Source organism: Scyliorhinus torazame, chromosome 21, assembly GCF_047496885.1.
Source record: "Scyliorhinus torazame isolate Kashiwa2021f chromosome 21, sScyTor2.1, whole genome shotgun sequence".
Taxonomy (NCBI): domain Eukaryota; kingdom Metazoa; phylum Chordata; class Chondrichthyes; order Carcharhiniformes; family Scyliorhinidae; genus Scyliorhinus; species Scyliorhinus torazame.
In genome coordinates, this window is record NC_092727.1 from 86,894,731 (window position 1) to 86,911,815 (window position 17,085).

At 46.1% G+C, this 17,085-nt stretch overlaps 1 protein-coding gene across 2 annotated transcripts in view; it reads right to left on the bottom strand.

Annotated features, from left to right (window-relative positions):
- LOC140398388 (rho GTPase-activating protein 27-like) overlaps positions 1-17,085 on the bottom strand; it is a 394,188-nt gene that overhangs the window by 214,058 nt on the left and 163,045 nt on the right. For both annotated transcript variants that reach the window (XM_072487020.1, XM_072487021.1), the window contains exon 3: positions 6,942-7,991. In XM_072487020.1, coding sequence (XP_072343121.1) covers positions 6,942-7,940 — 999 coding nt within the window. In that variant the 5' untranslated portion in view covers positions 7,941-7,991. The remainder of the gene's footprint in view (positions 1-6,941; positions 7,992-17,085) is intronic.

Here is a 17,085-nt window from a genome sequence, read left to right on the forward strand (position 1 = left end):
ATTTCAGCATCTTTTTTCTTAAAGGGGGCTTGATTTTCCAGTGTTTTCCGGCAGCGGGAGGCAGCACGGCATTTGCCGGCAACAGGATTCTCTATTCCCACTGCTTGTTAATTGGATTTCCCACTGAAAGAGTGGCGACTAGGGGATTTTCACAGTAACTTCATTGCAGTGTTCATGTAAGCCTACTTATGACAATAATAAAGATTATTGATTATTATTGATCATCAGAAACCAACTCCACTGGGATGGCCATGTGCTTAGGATGTCAAAGTCCGACCGCAAAAGAAAATCTTCTCTACCCAGCTCAACAAAAGAGACCGAACAAGAGGAGGACAAAGGATGCACTTCAAAGACACCCTGAAGACCTACCTCAAGAAAGGCAACATTGACATCAACGTCTGGGAGACCCTTGCACAGAAGAGACCTATTTGGAGGAAACCCCCTAATTGAAGGGACACAATTCTTTGAGGACACCCTACGGAAAGAGGAGGTCCGAAAAAGGAGTGTGAGAAAGGAATACCAGCGATCTAGAGTCCAAGGACCAATCCTGCCTCCCAGAAACACCTGCCAAGTGTGCAGCCGATGATGCGAATCTCGGATCAGGCTCATCAGCCTTGCAAGAATCCACAGAAGCCATGGCCAGTCAAAAGGAGTTTCTTAAGCAGACAATCATACTCATTAGCAAGTGATCACCAAAGAAGAAGACAAACATTCCTAGATCTGTTTTAGTTTCATGCTGAGGGATTTTGGAACCATGCGCATGGTGCACTTATTTCATTTTCCCTTCAATGTGTCAAACTTTCCCTGTTTCTGCATGAAATGTCTGCCCACTTGTATATGTTGTTGAACTCATTTTACAATTTTGCAACTGTCTCCCCTGATTCCACTGCTCCCCACCCGTGGGTTTGGTATCATCTACAAACAGTCCAAAGATATGCAGGTTAGGTGGATTGGCCATGATAAATTGCCCTTAGTGTCCAAAATTGCCCTTCGTGTCGGGTGGGGTTACTGGGTTATGGGGATAGGGTGGAGGTGTTGACAATGGGTAGGGTGCTCTTTCCAAGAGCCGGTGCAGACTCGATGGGCCGAATGGCCTCCTTCTGCACTGTAAATTCTATGATAATCTATTAAATTTAATTACAAAGGTCAATTACATTCAGAAACCAATTTACACCTTACAACGCACTTTTCAAACTCCCTAGTTTGAGTGGGGGCTACAGATCAGAACACGTGTACAGACTCCACTCTCTATTGGCAAAGTTTAAATGTTCTAGAAGCACAAAGATGAGTGACCACACTCTTAAAACATTTCTAAAAGCTCTCGGTAAGTTTAGGGACCAGCACACCAAGAAATGTTGCACTTTTTCTTATTGGAAACGCCATGTGAGAGGAAATAATACTAGTTATTAAGTTCAGAGTTTCCAGTACAATGCAGTTTTATTCATTATTTCCTATCAGAGCTTAAGACAAACGTATATTTTGATGACTGCTGTTGATTACCAGGCCCTCATTCGCTGATCCAAAGAAGAATCATATTGCACTCGAAAGGTTAACTCTGTTTCTCTCTCCAGAGATGCTGAGTTTTTCCAGCATTTTCTGTTTTTATTTCCTTCTCTGTATAATTTGATCAGAACGTGGTACAGTGGTACAATACAATGGAGGTGACGGCTCACTGTTGAGCCAGTGGGCATTCCATGCGGCATCTTTTAGGGAAGGCCCGCTGAATTAAATGCCCTCGAGTACTGAACTGGAAAGTGGCAGGTCTTCCCAGGGCAGAGGCCTCACCTGGCGAAAACTGCTGATCAATCAAAAGTCAACATCACTATTGAACAGCAGGGCCACTGGGGAGAGGCGGTGTGGTGGCTTCTGTTGGTACTATACCCACCCAGGCCATTCGTCACTGGACCCCATGCCACAGGTGGCTGATGGCAGGAGGTGGATTGTTGGAGTGGGTGGGAGGGAGGGGGGGGGGGGTGTCCGGGGCAAATAGTGATGCAGAGGGGGTGGGGCATCAAGGACAGGGACTGGCAATGCCAAGTCCCTTGATCAGGCTCTGAGTGCCTTCTGCCGGAGAGCCTGCAAGCAAACCCGCATGGTTTTGCTTGTCATGGTCCCTGCATGGGGAGCTGTTAATAATAAATATGGCTGTGGGACTAGGCTCGTAAGTGCACATTAATTACCCAGCTGCATTAATTACTCAGCTGACAGCAGGGTGGGAAAGTCATCCGTGGACCTTCCCAGCACAGATTGAATCAGTGGGGAGGCAAGGCGGTGGTGGTACCCCACCTCCGCACGACCACCAAACTCGCCATGGAAGGACATTAAATTTTGACTGAGGAGACACATCTGCAAAATAATTAAAGGAACATTTAGGACCAAAACCAGGAATTCTGCTGCACACAGAAAATGTTCAACATTTCGGGTGGGATATTCCCTCACGCCCACCCGCAGTGTGTTTTCCGGCGGCAGAAGCAGCTCGCCCTTGGCCATGATGAAAACAGCGTTTTAGTGTCGCATACCCATCCCGCCACAGGAGAACCTGACACAGAGCGGGCACCTTCAGCAGGACCAGAAGATCTGGCCTTGGAATGGACTTCCTCAGAGTACTGGAGTAAATGCTGGAATAGCATTTGCAATCGGGTACTGGATTAGGGATGCTGGATACATGAACTAACGTGAGTCCAAGGTGATTTTTCATTCCGAATTATCTTGTCACATTGCGACTAAATAGCAGTCAGCCTGGTTTATAAGTGGATACATCAAAACATTTTAATTTTTGATACTATTTTGTTGTAGCATTTCTAAGCATGTGCATCTGCGGTATGTTTCAATTAACAGATAAGCAAGAAAATGCTTAAGAAGGAGCAATGAGAAAATTAAGTTTTAGTGTCACAACACAAACTGGTGGCACAGGATGACATTTTTACAAAGCTGGCGGTGACAGATTCAATCGCAAAGGTCGGCGAAGTGTAGCTGGATGGAGGAAGTCATATAAGTTCCCACCCAGTAAAAAGGTTTATTTTTAAAATTTGAGGTGTTAACACCACTCACTCAGTCAGCCAATGAAATAGAGGCAAGGCGGAATTAACAGCAGAGACTATTTTATAGCAGAGTCTATTTAAAAAGAGTCTCCATAAGTCCATAAGACATAGGAGCAGAATTAGGCCACTTGGTCCATCAAGTCTGCTCCGCCATTCAATCATGGCTGATATTTTCTCATCCCCATTCTCCTGCCTTCTCCCCATAACCTCTGAACCCCTTTTTAATCAAGAATCTATCTATCTCTGTCTTAAAGACACTCAGTGAATAGGCCTCCATAGCCTTCTGCGGCAAAGAGTTCCATAGATTCACCACCCTGTGGCTGAAGAAATTCTTCCTCATCTCTGTTTTAAAGGATCGTCCCTTTAATCTGAGATGGTGTCCTCTGGTTCTAGTTTTTCCTACAAGTGGAAACATCCTCTCCACGTTGACTCTATCCAGGCCTCGCAGTATCTTGTACGTTTCAATAAGATCCCCTCTCATCCTTCTAAACTCCAATGAGTACATACCTCAAACGTTCCTCATACGACAAGTTCTTCATTCCAGGGATCATTCTTGTGAATCTCCTCTGGACCCTTTCCAAGGCAAGCACATCCTTCCTTAGATATGGGGCGCAAAACTGCTCACAATACTCCAAATCGGGTCTGACAAGAGCCTTATACAGCCTCAGAAGTACATCCCTGGTCTTGTATTCTAGCCCTCTTGACATGAATGCTAACATTGTATTTGCCTTCTTAACTGCCGACTGACTGAACCGGCACATTAACCTTAAGAGAATCATGAACAAGGACTCCCAAGTCCCTTTGTGCTTCTGCTTTCCGAAGCATTTCCCCATTTAGAAAATAGTCTATGCCTAGATTCCTCCTTCCAAAGTGCATATCCTCACAATTTTCCACATTGTATTTCATTTGCCACTTCATTGCCCACTCTCCTAGCTTGTCCAAGTCCTTCTGCAGCCCCCTTGCTTGCTCAATACTACCTGTCCCTCTACAGATCTTTGTATCATCTGCAAACTGAGCAACCGTGCCTTCAGTACCCTTTTCCAGATCATTAATGTATATTGTAAAATATTGTGGTCCCAGCACAGACCCCTGAGTCTCACCACTAGTTACCGGCTGCCATCCTGAAAAAGATCCCTTTATCCCCACTCTTTGCCTTCTGCCAGTCAGCCAATCCTCTATCCATGCCAGGATCCTATCCTGAACACCATGAGCTCTTAACTTATTTAACAGTCACCTATGCGGCGCCTTGTCAAAGGCCTTCTGGAAATCTAAATAAATCACGTCCACTGGTTCTCCTTTGTCTAACTTGCTTGTTACCTCCTCAAAGAACTCGAACAGATTTGTCAGACACGACCTCCCTTTGACGAAGCCATGCTAACTCAGTCCCATTTTACCATGCCCTACATGAACTACACCAAACAGTACTCATGGCTGGAACTACAGCAAAGTCTGATAAAAGCAGGATTATCTCTCCAGCAAAGTTCAGTTAGACACTGAACACAAATTATGTTTGTCGAGTCAATATTATTCACCTATAGCAGGGCAGTCTCCAGGCTTGTATGAGAAATCATCTCCATTCTGCTTGGGACTTGTGTTGCTAAATGCAGCCTTTAGAAAGTCATCATTTGTACCAGTTGCTGCAACGTGTTATGTTGTGAGTAGCACTTATCACCCAGTGCTTGACATTTATGCTATTAGAGGCTCTGGTCCCACTCTCCACCATAAACAGTCATTCACATACTTGTATCCCAGTAGTCAGGTTTCTCGGGTTCTAGGGGAGCATGGAATGGGTTATATTGGGACAAAAGAACATAAGAACTAGGAGCAGGAGTAGGCCATCTGGCCCCTCGAACCTGCTCCGCCATTCAATGAGATCATGGCTGATCTTTTGTGGACTCAGCTCCACTTTCCGGCCTGAACTCCATAACCCTTAATCCCTTTATTCTTCAAAAAACTATCTATCTTTATCTTAAAAACATTTAATGAAGGAGCCTCAACTGCTTCACTGGGCAAGGAATTCCATAGATTCACAACCCTTTGGGTGAAGAAGTTCCTCCTAAACTCAGTCCTAAATCTACTTCCCCTTATTTTGAGGCTATGCCCCCTAGTTCTGCTTTCACCCCCCAGTGGAAACAACCTGCCCGCATCTATCCTATCTATTCCCTTCATAATTTTATATGTTTCTATAAGATCCCCCCTCATCCTTCTAAATTCCAATGAGTACAGTCCCAGTCTACTCAACCTCTCCTCGTAATCCAACCCATTCAGCTCTGGAATTAACCTAGTGAATCTCCTCTGCACACCCTCCAGTGCCAGTACGTCCTTTCTCAAGTAAGGAGACCAAAACTGAACACAATGCTCCAGGTGTGGCCTCACTAACACGTTATACAATTGCAGCATAACCTCCCTAGTCTTAAACTCCATCCCTCTAGCAATGAAGGACAAAATTCCATTTGCCTTCTTAATCACCTGTTGCACCTGTAAACCAACGTTTTGCGACTCATGCACTAGCACACCCAGGTCTCTCTGCACAGCAGCATGTTTTAATATTTTATCATTTAAATAATAATCCCCTTTGCTGTTATTCCTACCAAAGTGGATCATCTCACATTTGTCAACATTGTATTCCATCTGCCAGACCCTAGCCCATTCACTTAACCTATCTAAATCCCTCTGCAGACTCCGGTATCCTCTGCACTTTTTGTTTTAGAAGACAACCCTGCAGCCTAGAAAAATGCAGGTTGTTCAAAACGCCTGACCTCAGCTTACAGTAAAGCACAGCCCATCAGCTAAATACAACTTGGTCCTTGGCCCAGAGTAATCTCACTCCCTCCTCAGAAAGGAAAAGCGAGCACATACAGACATCCAGGTTATTGAAAGAGGAATGGAAGTGAAACATTAAAAGAGAGAAGGGCCTTGCATTCAGAGGACACGTTATCAAAATTCTCAAAAACATCTTGGACTGCAGTATAGAGTGAACAAGCTTGTTGCACCTTGGCAATAATCCTGGGCACAGCAATATCCTTCAAATAATGTAAATAAAAAGTTAACTTGCTTTCGATACAGTTGGTTGAGTTGGTGTCAGATGTACATTAATCAGTTTCCAACAACTTCTTTTAATGTCGTATAATATTCCCATCTGCAAATTGCAATCCTGTGAGTGTACTTATAATTTCTGGAAGTTTCTCTGCTAATTCCGAACCCTGTCTGGGACTTACAATCCTAAATAAAATATTTATCCTCTCCAGCAGCCAGTTAGCCCTCTATCAATTCCAGCCTCACTCTGCAGCTCAAATTAAGGGTCTTCAAATTTTCAAGTAAGGCTGTCCAATTGTATCCATGATTGGGACTCTCAACAAATGCAAAGTAACCAACTAATATTGGTTAAAGTCCAAAACTGAAGCAAATCTCCATAGCTCTATTAGCCAAGAGAGATGAGACTGGGGTTCAGAACACAGAAACAGGGAACAAACTGACAAAAGGAACAAGAACTGGCAATGGAAACAAAAACTGAAAAGAGGACTGTGATGAACGGTTACTGTACTAATGTACCCTTGTCATCATGTAAGGTGATGTTCCCTTTAAGACCGGGCTTGGAACCCTGGGGGACTCCGCCTCCAGCTCCGCCCACCTGGGAGCCGTATATAAGGGGCCACCTTGTGGGCGGCACCCAGTTAGCACCCGTCTCGGCACCAGGCTAGTTCTTAGCTTATTAAAGCCTTCTTTACCATTTTACTCTCTAAGCGTCATTATTGAGGGTACAACAAGGACTAAAAAGGAAAAAGAAACTTAGGAAAAGGGTTAGGAATGAATGACCAGTGCCCTCCACACACAAAAATCTCACAAATCAATGCATTCACTCATGAACCCACAATGCTTCGCTCATGCGTACTAACTAACCTTTGGTGGGCCATGAGACTTCCCTTTCGGGGTTTTCGACTTTGGCTTCGGGAGATCTGGTATTGATTCGTAAACATTTTCAGAATCATAACTTGGTGTTTGCGGAAGGGACTTGGGACTTGCAGAGTCCCTTTTCTCTGCAGGTTTTGGGTGTTCCAATCTCACATCACCAATCCCCAGAGAAAAATGTTTTTTGGAACTGATCACGTGGCTAAAGCTGGCACTCCGGGGTGGGAAGAAGCTTTCTGATGGGCTAACGTCTTTTCCCATATTGAGCTTATGGTTGGGATTGAGGCTTTCTGATAAGTGTTGTACTGTACTGAGGCTTCCTGCCAGACTAAATCTTTGGATATGGTTGGCTTGCTGCTTGGGCCGAACCCTGACTGCAGAGCTTTGCGGTATTGAGTCTTTGGCAGAGTTGGACTTTTGATTTTTGGATTCTTTATTGTTTACAAGGGTTCTGTGCACTTCACTGTAACATGGTAGTGAATGTGCGTTCACGCTGGAACTCTGTGAAGAATCTTCTGAACCATGCACCATCGCCGAGCTATTGTTGCCCATTAGATTTAATGCAGTTTTGTTGTCTTCAGTAGGACTTGTATTGATCTGGTTCTTTATCTCCTGGGTCGGATCTGAACTGCAGTGATCCTGTCCTTGTTGTCCGTTGTGATTTTTCCCAATGTCACAATGGTTTTTCAATACATTTACCGTGCCCGTCGCCTCTCCTCGACTTTGGCTTTCAGAAGAGTCAGATCCATTCAGTGACTGAACCCCAGGAGAGGTTGATCCTTCTGAAGACAATTGCCTCACATATTGTGCTGGCACGTAGAATGGTTTGGATTGGTCAAGCCTTTTAACGTACCACCAGTTATTATTGGTTCGTGAGACAAGGACATATTGCTCATTTTGCTTAATAGAGATTAGTTTCCCATCCCTTGTGTACTCATAGTCAAATTCAACTTGAACAAGCCCATTTCCCGTGACTGCAGACATCTCCATCCCAGTATAGGCACTTTCAGCAAGATTCCTTTCAGGAACGTCACCTCATCTCTGTAAGAGAAAGAAACATCAGTCAGTTACTTGTACCATGAACACAAAGCCTTTTGCAACAAATCTTGATGCAGATAATAGTCCCATGAGTGTTGCTCATCTTCAGTAACATACCCTTGCAACCATCCTCTGTGTGTGTGCCTATCGGGTGAATGATGTCCCCTATCGCTGGTCCCATTAGTTCCAGATAACTCAGCACAATCTGGCAGATGGACCTGAGAATCCGCATGACTCAGAACCAGATGGAGTGAGGCACCTGCTAGCTGAGCTGGGGAGAAATGTTCTCAGGACGTGCTCGAAATCCAGTATGAGGCATGAGGAATGTAACCAGACTGCAGCCATTGAACAGCCTCACTTCTCTTCCAATTACACATTCACGGGCAGCTCTCTGTTAGAACAATGACGGTACACAATTTCCTCCTGTCAGAATTGTACTTTGCATTTCTTGGCAGCATGCAAATAGAACTTCAGGAAAAGTAATTTCTGAGTACCTTGCAATATCATTAGAGTTCAGGGCTCCCTCTAACTTGAGTATAAGACTTGAACTAGAAAAGGAGTAAAATCATTCATAACATTATTAAATCATTCATAATATTATTGGGCCATAATTTACAATAAAAGGCCATCGAACAACATCTTCTGCTTGACTTGGTCTTGCTTGTTTAAGCTTTTAAATATTTGGAATGACATGTGTAGTAACCCACAGGAGGCCCACGGGGATTCTCTGACTGATCTCCCTCTGGGACCCGTGGAATACAAGCTTCCCTGCTAGTGGACGGAGGCCAGCCCAGCTGAGACTCATAAGAATCCAGTACAAAGAAAGGCTGGCCCGGATAGGGACCTGCATGTTGATTGTCCCAATGGGACTTTACTCTGTGCATATATTTGCTGCCGTAGGCAGACCTTTTGTGACGATATACAAACTGGCGTTCACCTTACCATTCGGCTGCCTGAGACATATTAGCGTGTGAGCTGATAAAGGCACAGTGCGGAAAACAGGGTATCTGGGACCTGAGTGAATAATGCGACCATGCATCTCAATAGCCAATTGGATTAAAGGATTATGACATAAACAGGGCAAAGATTGAGAAAGCAGTGTGAATTGGAGGGAGTGAATTCACTGTCAAATCAGGAACGGGAAGAGAGTGAAAAAAAGAGAAAGAAAGATTGGAATAAGACAGTAGAGACAGAATAAAGAAAAAGAAAAGGAAGAAATAAATACAAATTTAATTGTACATATTAAAAATCTCCAACAATTCAAGCTGAAGGAATGGGACTCCACACTTATAATAGGAACAGATAAACCTAGGGACAGGAGTAGGCCATTTGGCCTCTCGGGGCTGCTCCACTATTGAACCAGATCACATCCCCCAATCCCTTGTTATCTTTAACATCGAGTAATAATGGGTGCGATCTACCGGCTGCATTGCGCCCGAACGATGGCACAATGCAGCCAGTAGATACCAGGTAATCCCTATTCTGTGATCGACCCAGCTCGCCACGCCTCACGAGATCTAACAGCTCGGGTGTGATCTAACCAAATTGCAACAAAGTCGTGTGACAAGTGCATTTAGCTGGGTGTTTCCCAGCACTTGCAGCGGCGAGCAACACCATGCTGTCTATCAGGACTTTGTTGCAATCCGGGGCCTCAGCGGGGAACGCCACGCCAAGGCTGCACTTAGTCCTGTTTCCTGCACTGAGGAGCTCCACTCGCTGGAACTTCCCAGTACAGAAAGAGATGGTGCACCGATCTCTTCACCCCCCAACACAAACCCTGAACCCCACCAGAGCCCCAACTCACCTATAAAGGGGGTCTGCGGGGCTCCACCCACCCACCTCACATGGTCAGGGCACCTTCAGACCCGATTCCCAATGTGGGAAAAATGCCAACCTGGCACCTTGGCACTGTGAGCCTGACATCCTGACAGCGCCCCTGCCAACTGGAAGTGCCACCTGGGCACCTTGACAGGGTACCAGGGTATCAGTACCAGGGTACCAGGCTGGCGGTGTCAAGGTTCCCAGGTGGCACTGCCAGCTGGCAGCGACACCGCCAAGGTGTCTGGCTGGCATTTTGTCCACGCTGGGGATCAGGCCCAGGGGTGCCCTGCCCATGTGAGATAGGGTGTGGGGGGGCCCACAAAGACACCCTTATTGATGAGTTGGGGCTCTGTGGGGGGTTTGGGGTTCACTTCAGAAGGTCGAGAGGTCGGGCACTATTTACAAATGGCATCCCAATCTCTTCTTGCACTGAGGAGTTCTGGCGAGCAGAACTCCTCAGTGCAGGAAATGGGACTAATTGCAGCCTGGGTGGAGCATTCCCCGCTGGCCCCAGATTGCTACAAAGTCCCGATAGATAGCGTGATGTTTCACGGTGCTGCAAGTGGCAGGAAACACCCGGCTAAACCTGCTCGTCAGGAGACTTTATTGAAATTTGGTTAGATTGCGCCTAATATCTAACATTTATTTTCCTGTCAGCAAGATTTATTGGCTGCAACCAACGCTTACCCACATCTGTAAACCAGTGCTTAAGACTTGAACTGACATGACGTAACTTTCTGTGACGAGTTACGTTCACATCTGCCATGCAATACATCAACTTCACACCATTCTGGGTGGCATGCTGGCGCAGTAGTTAGCACTACTGCCTCATGGTGGCGAGGACCCAGGTTCGATCCTGACCCCAGGTCACTGTCCTTGTGGAGTTTGTACATTCTCCCCATGGGTCTCGCCCCCACAACCCAAAGATGTACAGGGTAGGTGGATTGGCCACGATAATTGCCCCTTCATTGGAAAAACAATTGGGCATTTAAATTTGTAAACAAAACTTCACACCATTCAATGCATTCCAATAGGAAGTCAGGCAGGAACATTCCATTCCCCAAACCTAACGGTGACAGGGCACAATTTGAATTGGATGGCAACATTTGGATATCTGAGTTTAATTTGCAGATTTTCCCTCAACTGAATTTGCCGTGCCATTGGCCCATTTATAATGGCTCGTGCCATTAGCCTCACTGTTATATTGATAGCAGGTTATGGCTCATTATGCCTTACTTTCCAAATTGCCCACTACTGGGGCTGGTTTAGCACAGTGGGCTAAACAGCTGGCTTGTAATGCAGAACAAGGCCAGCAGTGCGGGTTCAATTCCCGAACAGGCGCTGGAATGTGGCGACTAGGGGCTTTTCACAGTAACTTCATTGAAGCCTACCTATGACAATAAGCAATTATTATTACTTCAGGGGAATCCTGTACTGCAAAGATAGCTTGTGGTTCCATTTCCCCACAAGCAACCATCTCCTTAAATTCCTGTCTCGCTCCATCCTCACCACAATTAAGTGTGAAGAGTTCAATGACACTAAGATTGAGACCATTCATTTGGTTCCTTCTCTTACTTCTCCCTTTCCCTTGCTGCAGGGTCCTCCTGCTCTATCCCTAATCACTAGCGTCTGCAGCTTTTCTCTAACTCTTTTCGTGCTTTCCCTGAGCTCCTAGGATTATACAATCTCAGAAATTTACATTATAGGAGGAGGTAATTTGGCCCATACAGTCGATACCAACCTAATCCTACTTTCTAGATCTTTGTCCATAGCCCTATAGCTTATAGCACTTCAACTGCATCTCCGTAGATGCTATAAATGTTCTGCATTTAAAACCTTTCACACAGTGAGTTCCACTACCCTCTGGGTGAAAACTCCTCTCCTCAATCCCCTCTTATGCTTTTACCAACTATAGGACGTTTATGCCCGCTTGTTTATTGATCTCTCTGCTAATGGAAGCATGTCCTTCCTATCAACTTTACCTTGAGACCCCTCATAATTTTATACACCCCAATTAAATCTCCCAGCAGCCTTCTTTGTTCCATAAAACACAATCCCAGCCTATTCAATCTTTCATCATGGCTAAATTTCTCCAGTCCTGGCAACATCCTCGTTAATCTCCCCTCTACCTCTTTAGTGTGATTACATCCTTCCTGTAATGCCAGGACCAGAACGGTACAGAGTATTCTAACTAATGGCCGAACAATTTTTAGACATTTTGACATAACGGCCACTCTTTCGCTGTCTCAGTTGATAAAGGAAACTATCCCATATCTCTTCTTAAGCACCTTAACAATCCATCCCACGACCTTCAGGAATCTGTGGACAATGCACTCCAAGGTCCCTCTGTTCCTCTACACTCCTCAGTGTCATACTGTTCATGAAACTTACCATCTACCATCTTAACTCAATTCTCACAAAACTGCTGACCATCCAACATGTCTCCCTGGCCCCACAAACTAATTAAGTAAGTAAGGTCGCCGTGGTCTCAGATGACCTTAGGCTGCTTTTCCCTTTTGAGGATCATCACACCTCAGGTGAGGGGCAAGTTTGAGAAGGTAGGGCCTTGACCTCGCTCTGCATCACAAACTTTTTGTTGTCACACGTATGAAGTTACTGTGAAAAGCCCCTAGCCGCCATATTCCGGCGCCTTTTCGGGTAAGCTGGTACGGGAAATGAATCCGTGCTGTTGGCATTGCTCTGCATCATGAACCAGGGGCCAAATTCTCCGGAAATGGCGCGATGTCCGCCAACTGGCGCCCAAAACGGCGCCAATCAGACGGGCATCGCGTCGCCCCAAAGGTGCGGAATGCTCCGCATCTTTCGGGGCCGAGCCCCAACATTGAGGGGCTGTGCCGACGCCGGAGGAATTTCCGCCCCGCCAGCTGGCGGAAACGGCCTTTGTTGCCCCGCCAGCTGGCTCGGAAATGACATCTCCGGGCGGCGCATGCGCGGGAGCGTCAGCGGCCGCCGACAGTTTCCCATGCATGCGCAGTGGAGGGAGTCTCTTCCACCTCCGCCATGGTGGAGACCGTGGCGGAGGCGGAAGGGAAAGAGTTCCCCCACGGCACAGGCCTGCCCGCGGATCGGTAGGCCCCGATCGCGGGCCAGGCCACCGTGGGGGCACCCCCCGGGGCCAGATCGCCCCGCGCCCCCCCCCCCAGGACCCCGGAGCCCGCCCACGCCGCCTTGTCCCGCCGGTAAGGTAGGTGATTTAATTTACGCCGGCGGGACAGGCATTTTAGCGGCGGGACTTCGGCCCATCCGGGCCGGAGAATCGAGCGGGAGGCCCCGCCAACCGGCATGGCGCGATTCCCGCCCCCGCCAAATCTCCGGTGCCGGAGACTTCGGCAACCGGCAGGGGCGGGATTCACGCCAGCTCCCGGTGATTCTCCGACCTGGCGGGGAGGTCGGAGAATGTTGTCCCAGATGTCCAGAAAACTGAACTAAACCAGCCCCCAACAATTTAAACAGTGCACTTTCTTCAGATAATGTCAGTCTTTTCAAATTGAAATCCCTTCTCAAAAAAAACCTCCCTTGAGCCAACTTGCCAGGATTTTCCATCTCCTAAAGAAACAGGAAAATCAGTCACTGAAATCCCAGCCAATCCACATTATCGGAATGATGTGATTGCACTCGGGAGAGTGCGCGGTGATTGTTGAGGAAATTAATAGGACTGGGGAATTTTAAACATGTGGAAATGTTGGATAGGCTGTTGCCTCCCAGATTCATGCCTATCTCACCCACAACTTCCTGTTTGAATATTTCCAAACAGGCTTCTGCTCCTGTTGCAGCGCTGAAATGGTCTTAAATCAAGTCACAAAGAACATAATCTATGATTGTGCTCATGGTGTATTATCCACCCTTCCCCTCTTTTACCAGTCTCAGCTTATGTACAGGTCGATTGTATGATCATCCACCAGTGTCATTCCTCAGTCGCACAGTTTTGGTAGAACTGCACTCGCTTATTCCACTCTTACCTTCCAACCATAAGCAGAGCACCTCCAGGAATAACACCCCACCCTACCACTGTGTATCTCCACAGTCCCCCAAGGAATAGAATAAAAATAGAAAGCACAACCATCTTCTAGGTATGACTGAACAGCGGAGCATTTTTCCACTGATGCCCATTGACTCCAGTTTTGCCAGGGGTCCTTGATGCCACACTCAGTCAAATGTTGCCTGGATGTCAAGGGCAACCACTCTCACCTTGGTTGGAAGACTGAAGACTTAGTATTGCTGTTGGTTACATTCCCATCCTCAGCTATTGTCCGGTTGAACCAGATTGCCCTATTCTACTCTGAGCTGACCCTAGATTCTCTCTATCAAGACTCCCCCTCCATAACACAACCTACTTCCTCCCCAGCTCAGCCGCTCTGCTCGTAAAACCCCTCACCTTTGCCAACGGTAGAGTTGACTATTATCACGTTTCCCTTCCATCTACAATATAGAGACGCTTAAAACCCCAAATTTATTGCTTTAATTACCACTCATTTTCTGTTTTCAAACTTAGTAACATGACCTGCTTTATGAGCCTTGGCCTTTGACCTAAGTTTCTCAAGTTTACTTTTCAAAAAAAAGGAACAAAATGCTGGAGTCTGTGCTTGAAGTTTCTGTTTCACAGGAGTTAGCATTCACTTCTGCAAAGAAAGTGCGCTTTTCTCACATTCTACAAGGTTCTCTGTTTAATAGCTGTCATTGAGTTGTGACGGAGAGCGGTATTGAACTTGAGCATTTACTTTGTTTCTCTCGCCACATATGTTGCCGGACCTGCTGAGATTTACTGTTTTTATTTCAGATTTCCAGCATTCGCAGTATTTTGCTTTTGTAGATTAATTGCTTTACTGCTGGAAGAGGATTAAGGCAAAACGTCATTGACCAATGGTCAGTGAGGACTGCTTTTCTTTTTTTTGCCTCAAGTGCTGAGAATGTTGGTAATCTTGTGGAACACAGGCTTTCACTGATGACACCTCTTAGGAATAAGGAAGCCTTGGACGCTAAGCAAGTGAGCGAAAGGAAAGCAATAAGCAGAGAATTTCACCCAAAGCATGTACAAAGCATGGAAAACTAGATGCTACTGTGTGAGGACAAACTCTTCACTTACAAGGTTTGTTTTCAATTTCCTCTTCCAAGAAGTATTAAATACTCCACCCTTTAACAGGAACTGGATGTCTCTGCCTGTTTTGCACTTGTAACAGATTTTGGCAAAGGCATGGTTTTGTTCTGACATTGGGCTAATAATTTTTGTCCCAATAAGCTAAATGAGTCAGTGATAGAACACAAAACATAGAACTGTACAGCACAGTACAGGCCCTTCGGCCCACGATGTTGTGCTGAACTAGTCTGAAACTAAGAACAAATCAACCTACTCCCAATCATTCTAGTGCACTCCATATGCCTATCCAATAGCCGCTTGCAAGTTCCTAAAGTGTCCGACTCCACTACCATAGCTGGGAGTGCGTTCCACGCCCCAACCTCTCTCTGAGTAAAGAACCTACCTCGACATCCCTCCTATTTCTTCCACCACGAACCTTATAGTTATGCCCCTTGTAACAGCTACATCCACCCGAGGAAAAAGTCGCTGAACGTCCATTCTATCTATCCCTCTCATACACCACAATTAAGTCACCTCTCATCCTCCTTCGCTCCAATGAGAATAGCCCTAGCTCCCTCAACCTTTCCTCATAAGACCTACCCTCCAATCCAGGCAGTATCCAGGTAAATCTCCTTTGCACCCTTTCCAATGCTTCTACATCCTTCCTATAATGAGGTTACCAGAACTGCACACAATACTCCAAATGTGGTCTAACCAAGGTCTTGTACAGTTGCAGCATAACCTCACGGCTCTGAGACTCAATCCCTCTGTTAATAAATGCTAACACACTATAAGACTTTCTTCACGGCTCTATCCACTTGGGTGGCAACTTTCAGAGATCTATGGACATGAATTCCAAGATCTCTCTGCCCAAATTTTCATAAATCCTATCCCTCAGGACCCTTTCCAATAATTTACCTGTGGCCGAAGTGAGACTAACCGGCCTATAATTCCCAGGGTTGTAACCTATTCCCTTTCTTGAACAAGGGGACAACATTCGCCTCTCTTCAGTCTTCTGGCACTATTCCTGTAGACAGTGAGGACATAAAGATCAAAGCCAAAAGCTCTGCAATCTCATCCCTCGCCTCCCAAAGAATCCTAGGATATAACCCATCAGGCCCAGGGGACTTATCTATCCTCAGGCTTCTCAAAATTTCTAACACATCGTCCTTCCGAATATCTACCTCCTCCAGCCTACCAGCCTGTATCACACTATCCTTCTAAACAACATGGCTCCTCTCCTTTGTGAATACAGAAGAAAAGTTGAGGGCCTCTACTATATCTTCAGACGCCATGCACACGTTCCCACTACTGTCCTTGACCGGCCCTAACTTCACCTTGGTCATTCTTTTATTCCTCACATAAGTGTAAAAAGCCTTGGGGTTTTCCTTGATCCTACCCGCCAAGGACTTCTCATGCCCCCTCCTAGCTCACCCAAGCCCTTTCTTGAGCTCCTTCCTAGCTATCTTGTATCCCTGAAGTGCCCTAACTGAACCTTGTTTTCTCGTCCTTACATAAGCCCCCTTCTTCCTCTTGACAAGACATTCAACCTCTTTTGTAAACCATGGTTCCCTCATTCGACCATTTCCTTCCTGCCTGACAGGGGCGTACATATCAAGGACACGCAGTATTTGCGCCTTGAACAAGCTCCACATCTCAATTGTGCCTATCCCTGACAGTTCCTGTTTCCATCTTATGTTCCCCAATTCTTGCCTAATCACATCGTAATTTCCCTTCCCCCAGTTATAAACATGCCCTGCCGTATGTTCCTATCCCTCTCCATTGCTATAGTGAAAGTCACCGAATTGTGGTCACTATCTCCAAAGTGGTCTCGCACTTATCTAACACTTGGCCCGGTTCATTACCCAGTGCCAAATCCAATGTGGCCCCGCCTCTTGTCGGTCTATCCACATATTGTGTGAGGAAACCCTCCTGCACACTGGATAAAAACAGCCCCATCCAAACTATTCGAATTATAGTGGTTCCAATCAATATTTGGAAAGTTAATGTCACCCATGAAAACTACCCTGTGACTACCGCACCTATCCAAAATTTGCATTGCAATCTTTTCCTCCACATCTGTGTGTGGTAGTATGTATTGGGGGTCATGTGGGACTGGAAGCCCTAATGTCATTGGCTGACAGATCCCGGGTCCTGGTTGGCCGTTGACCTCATACTCCG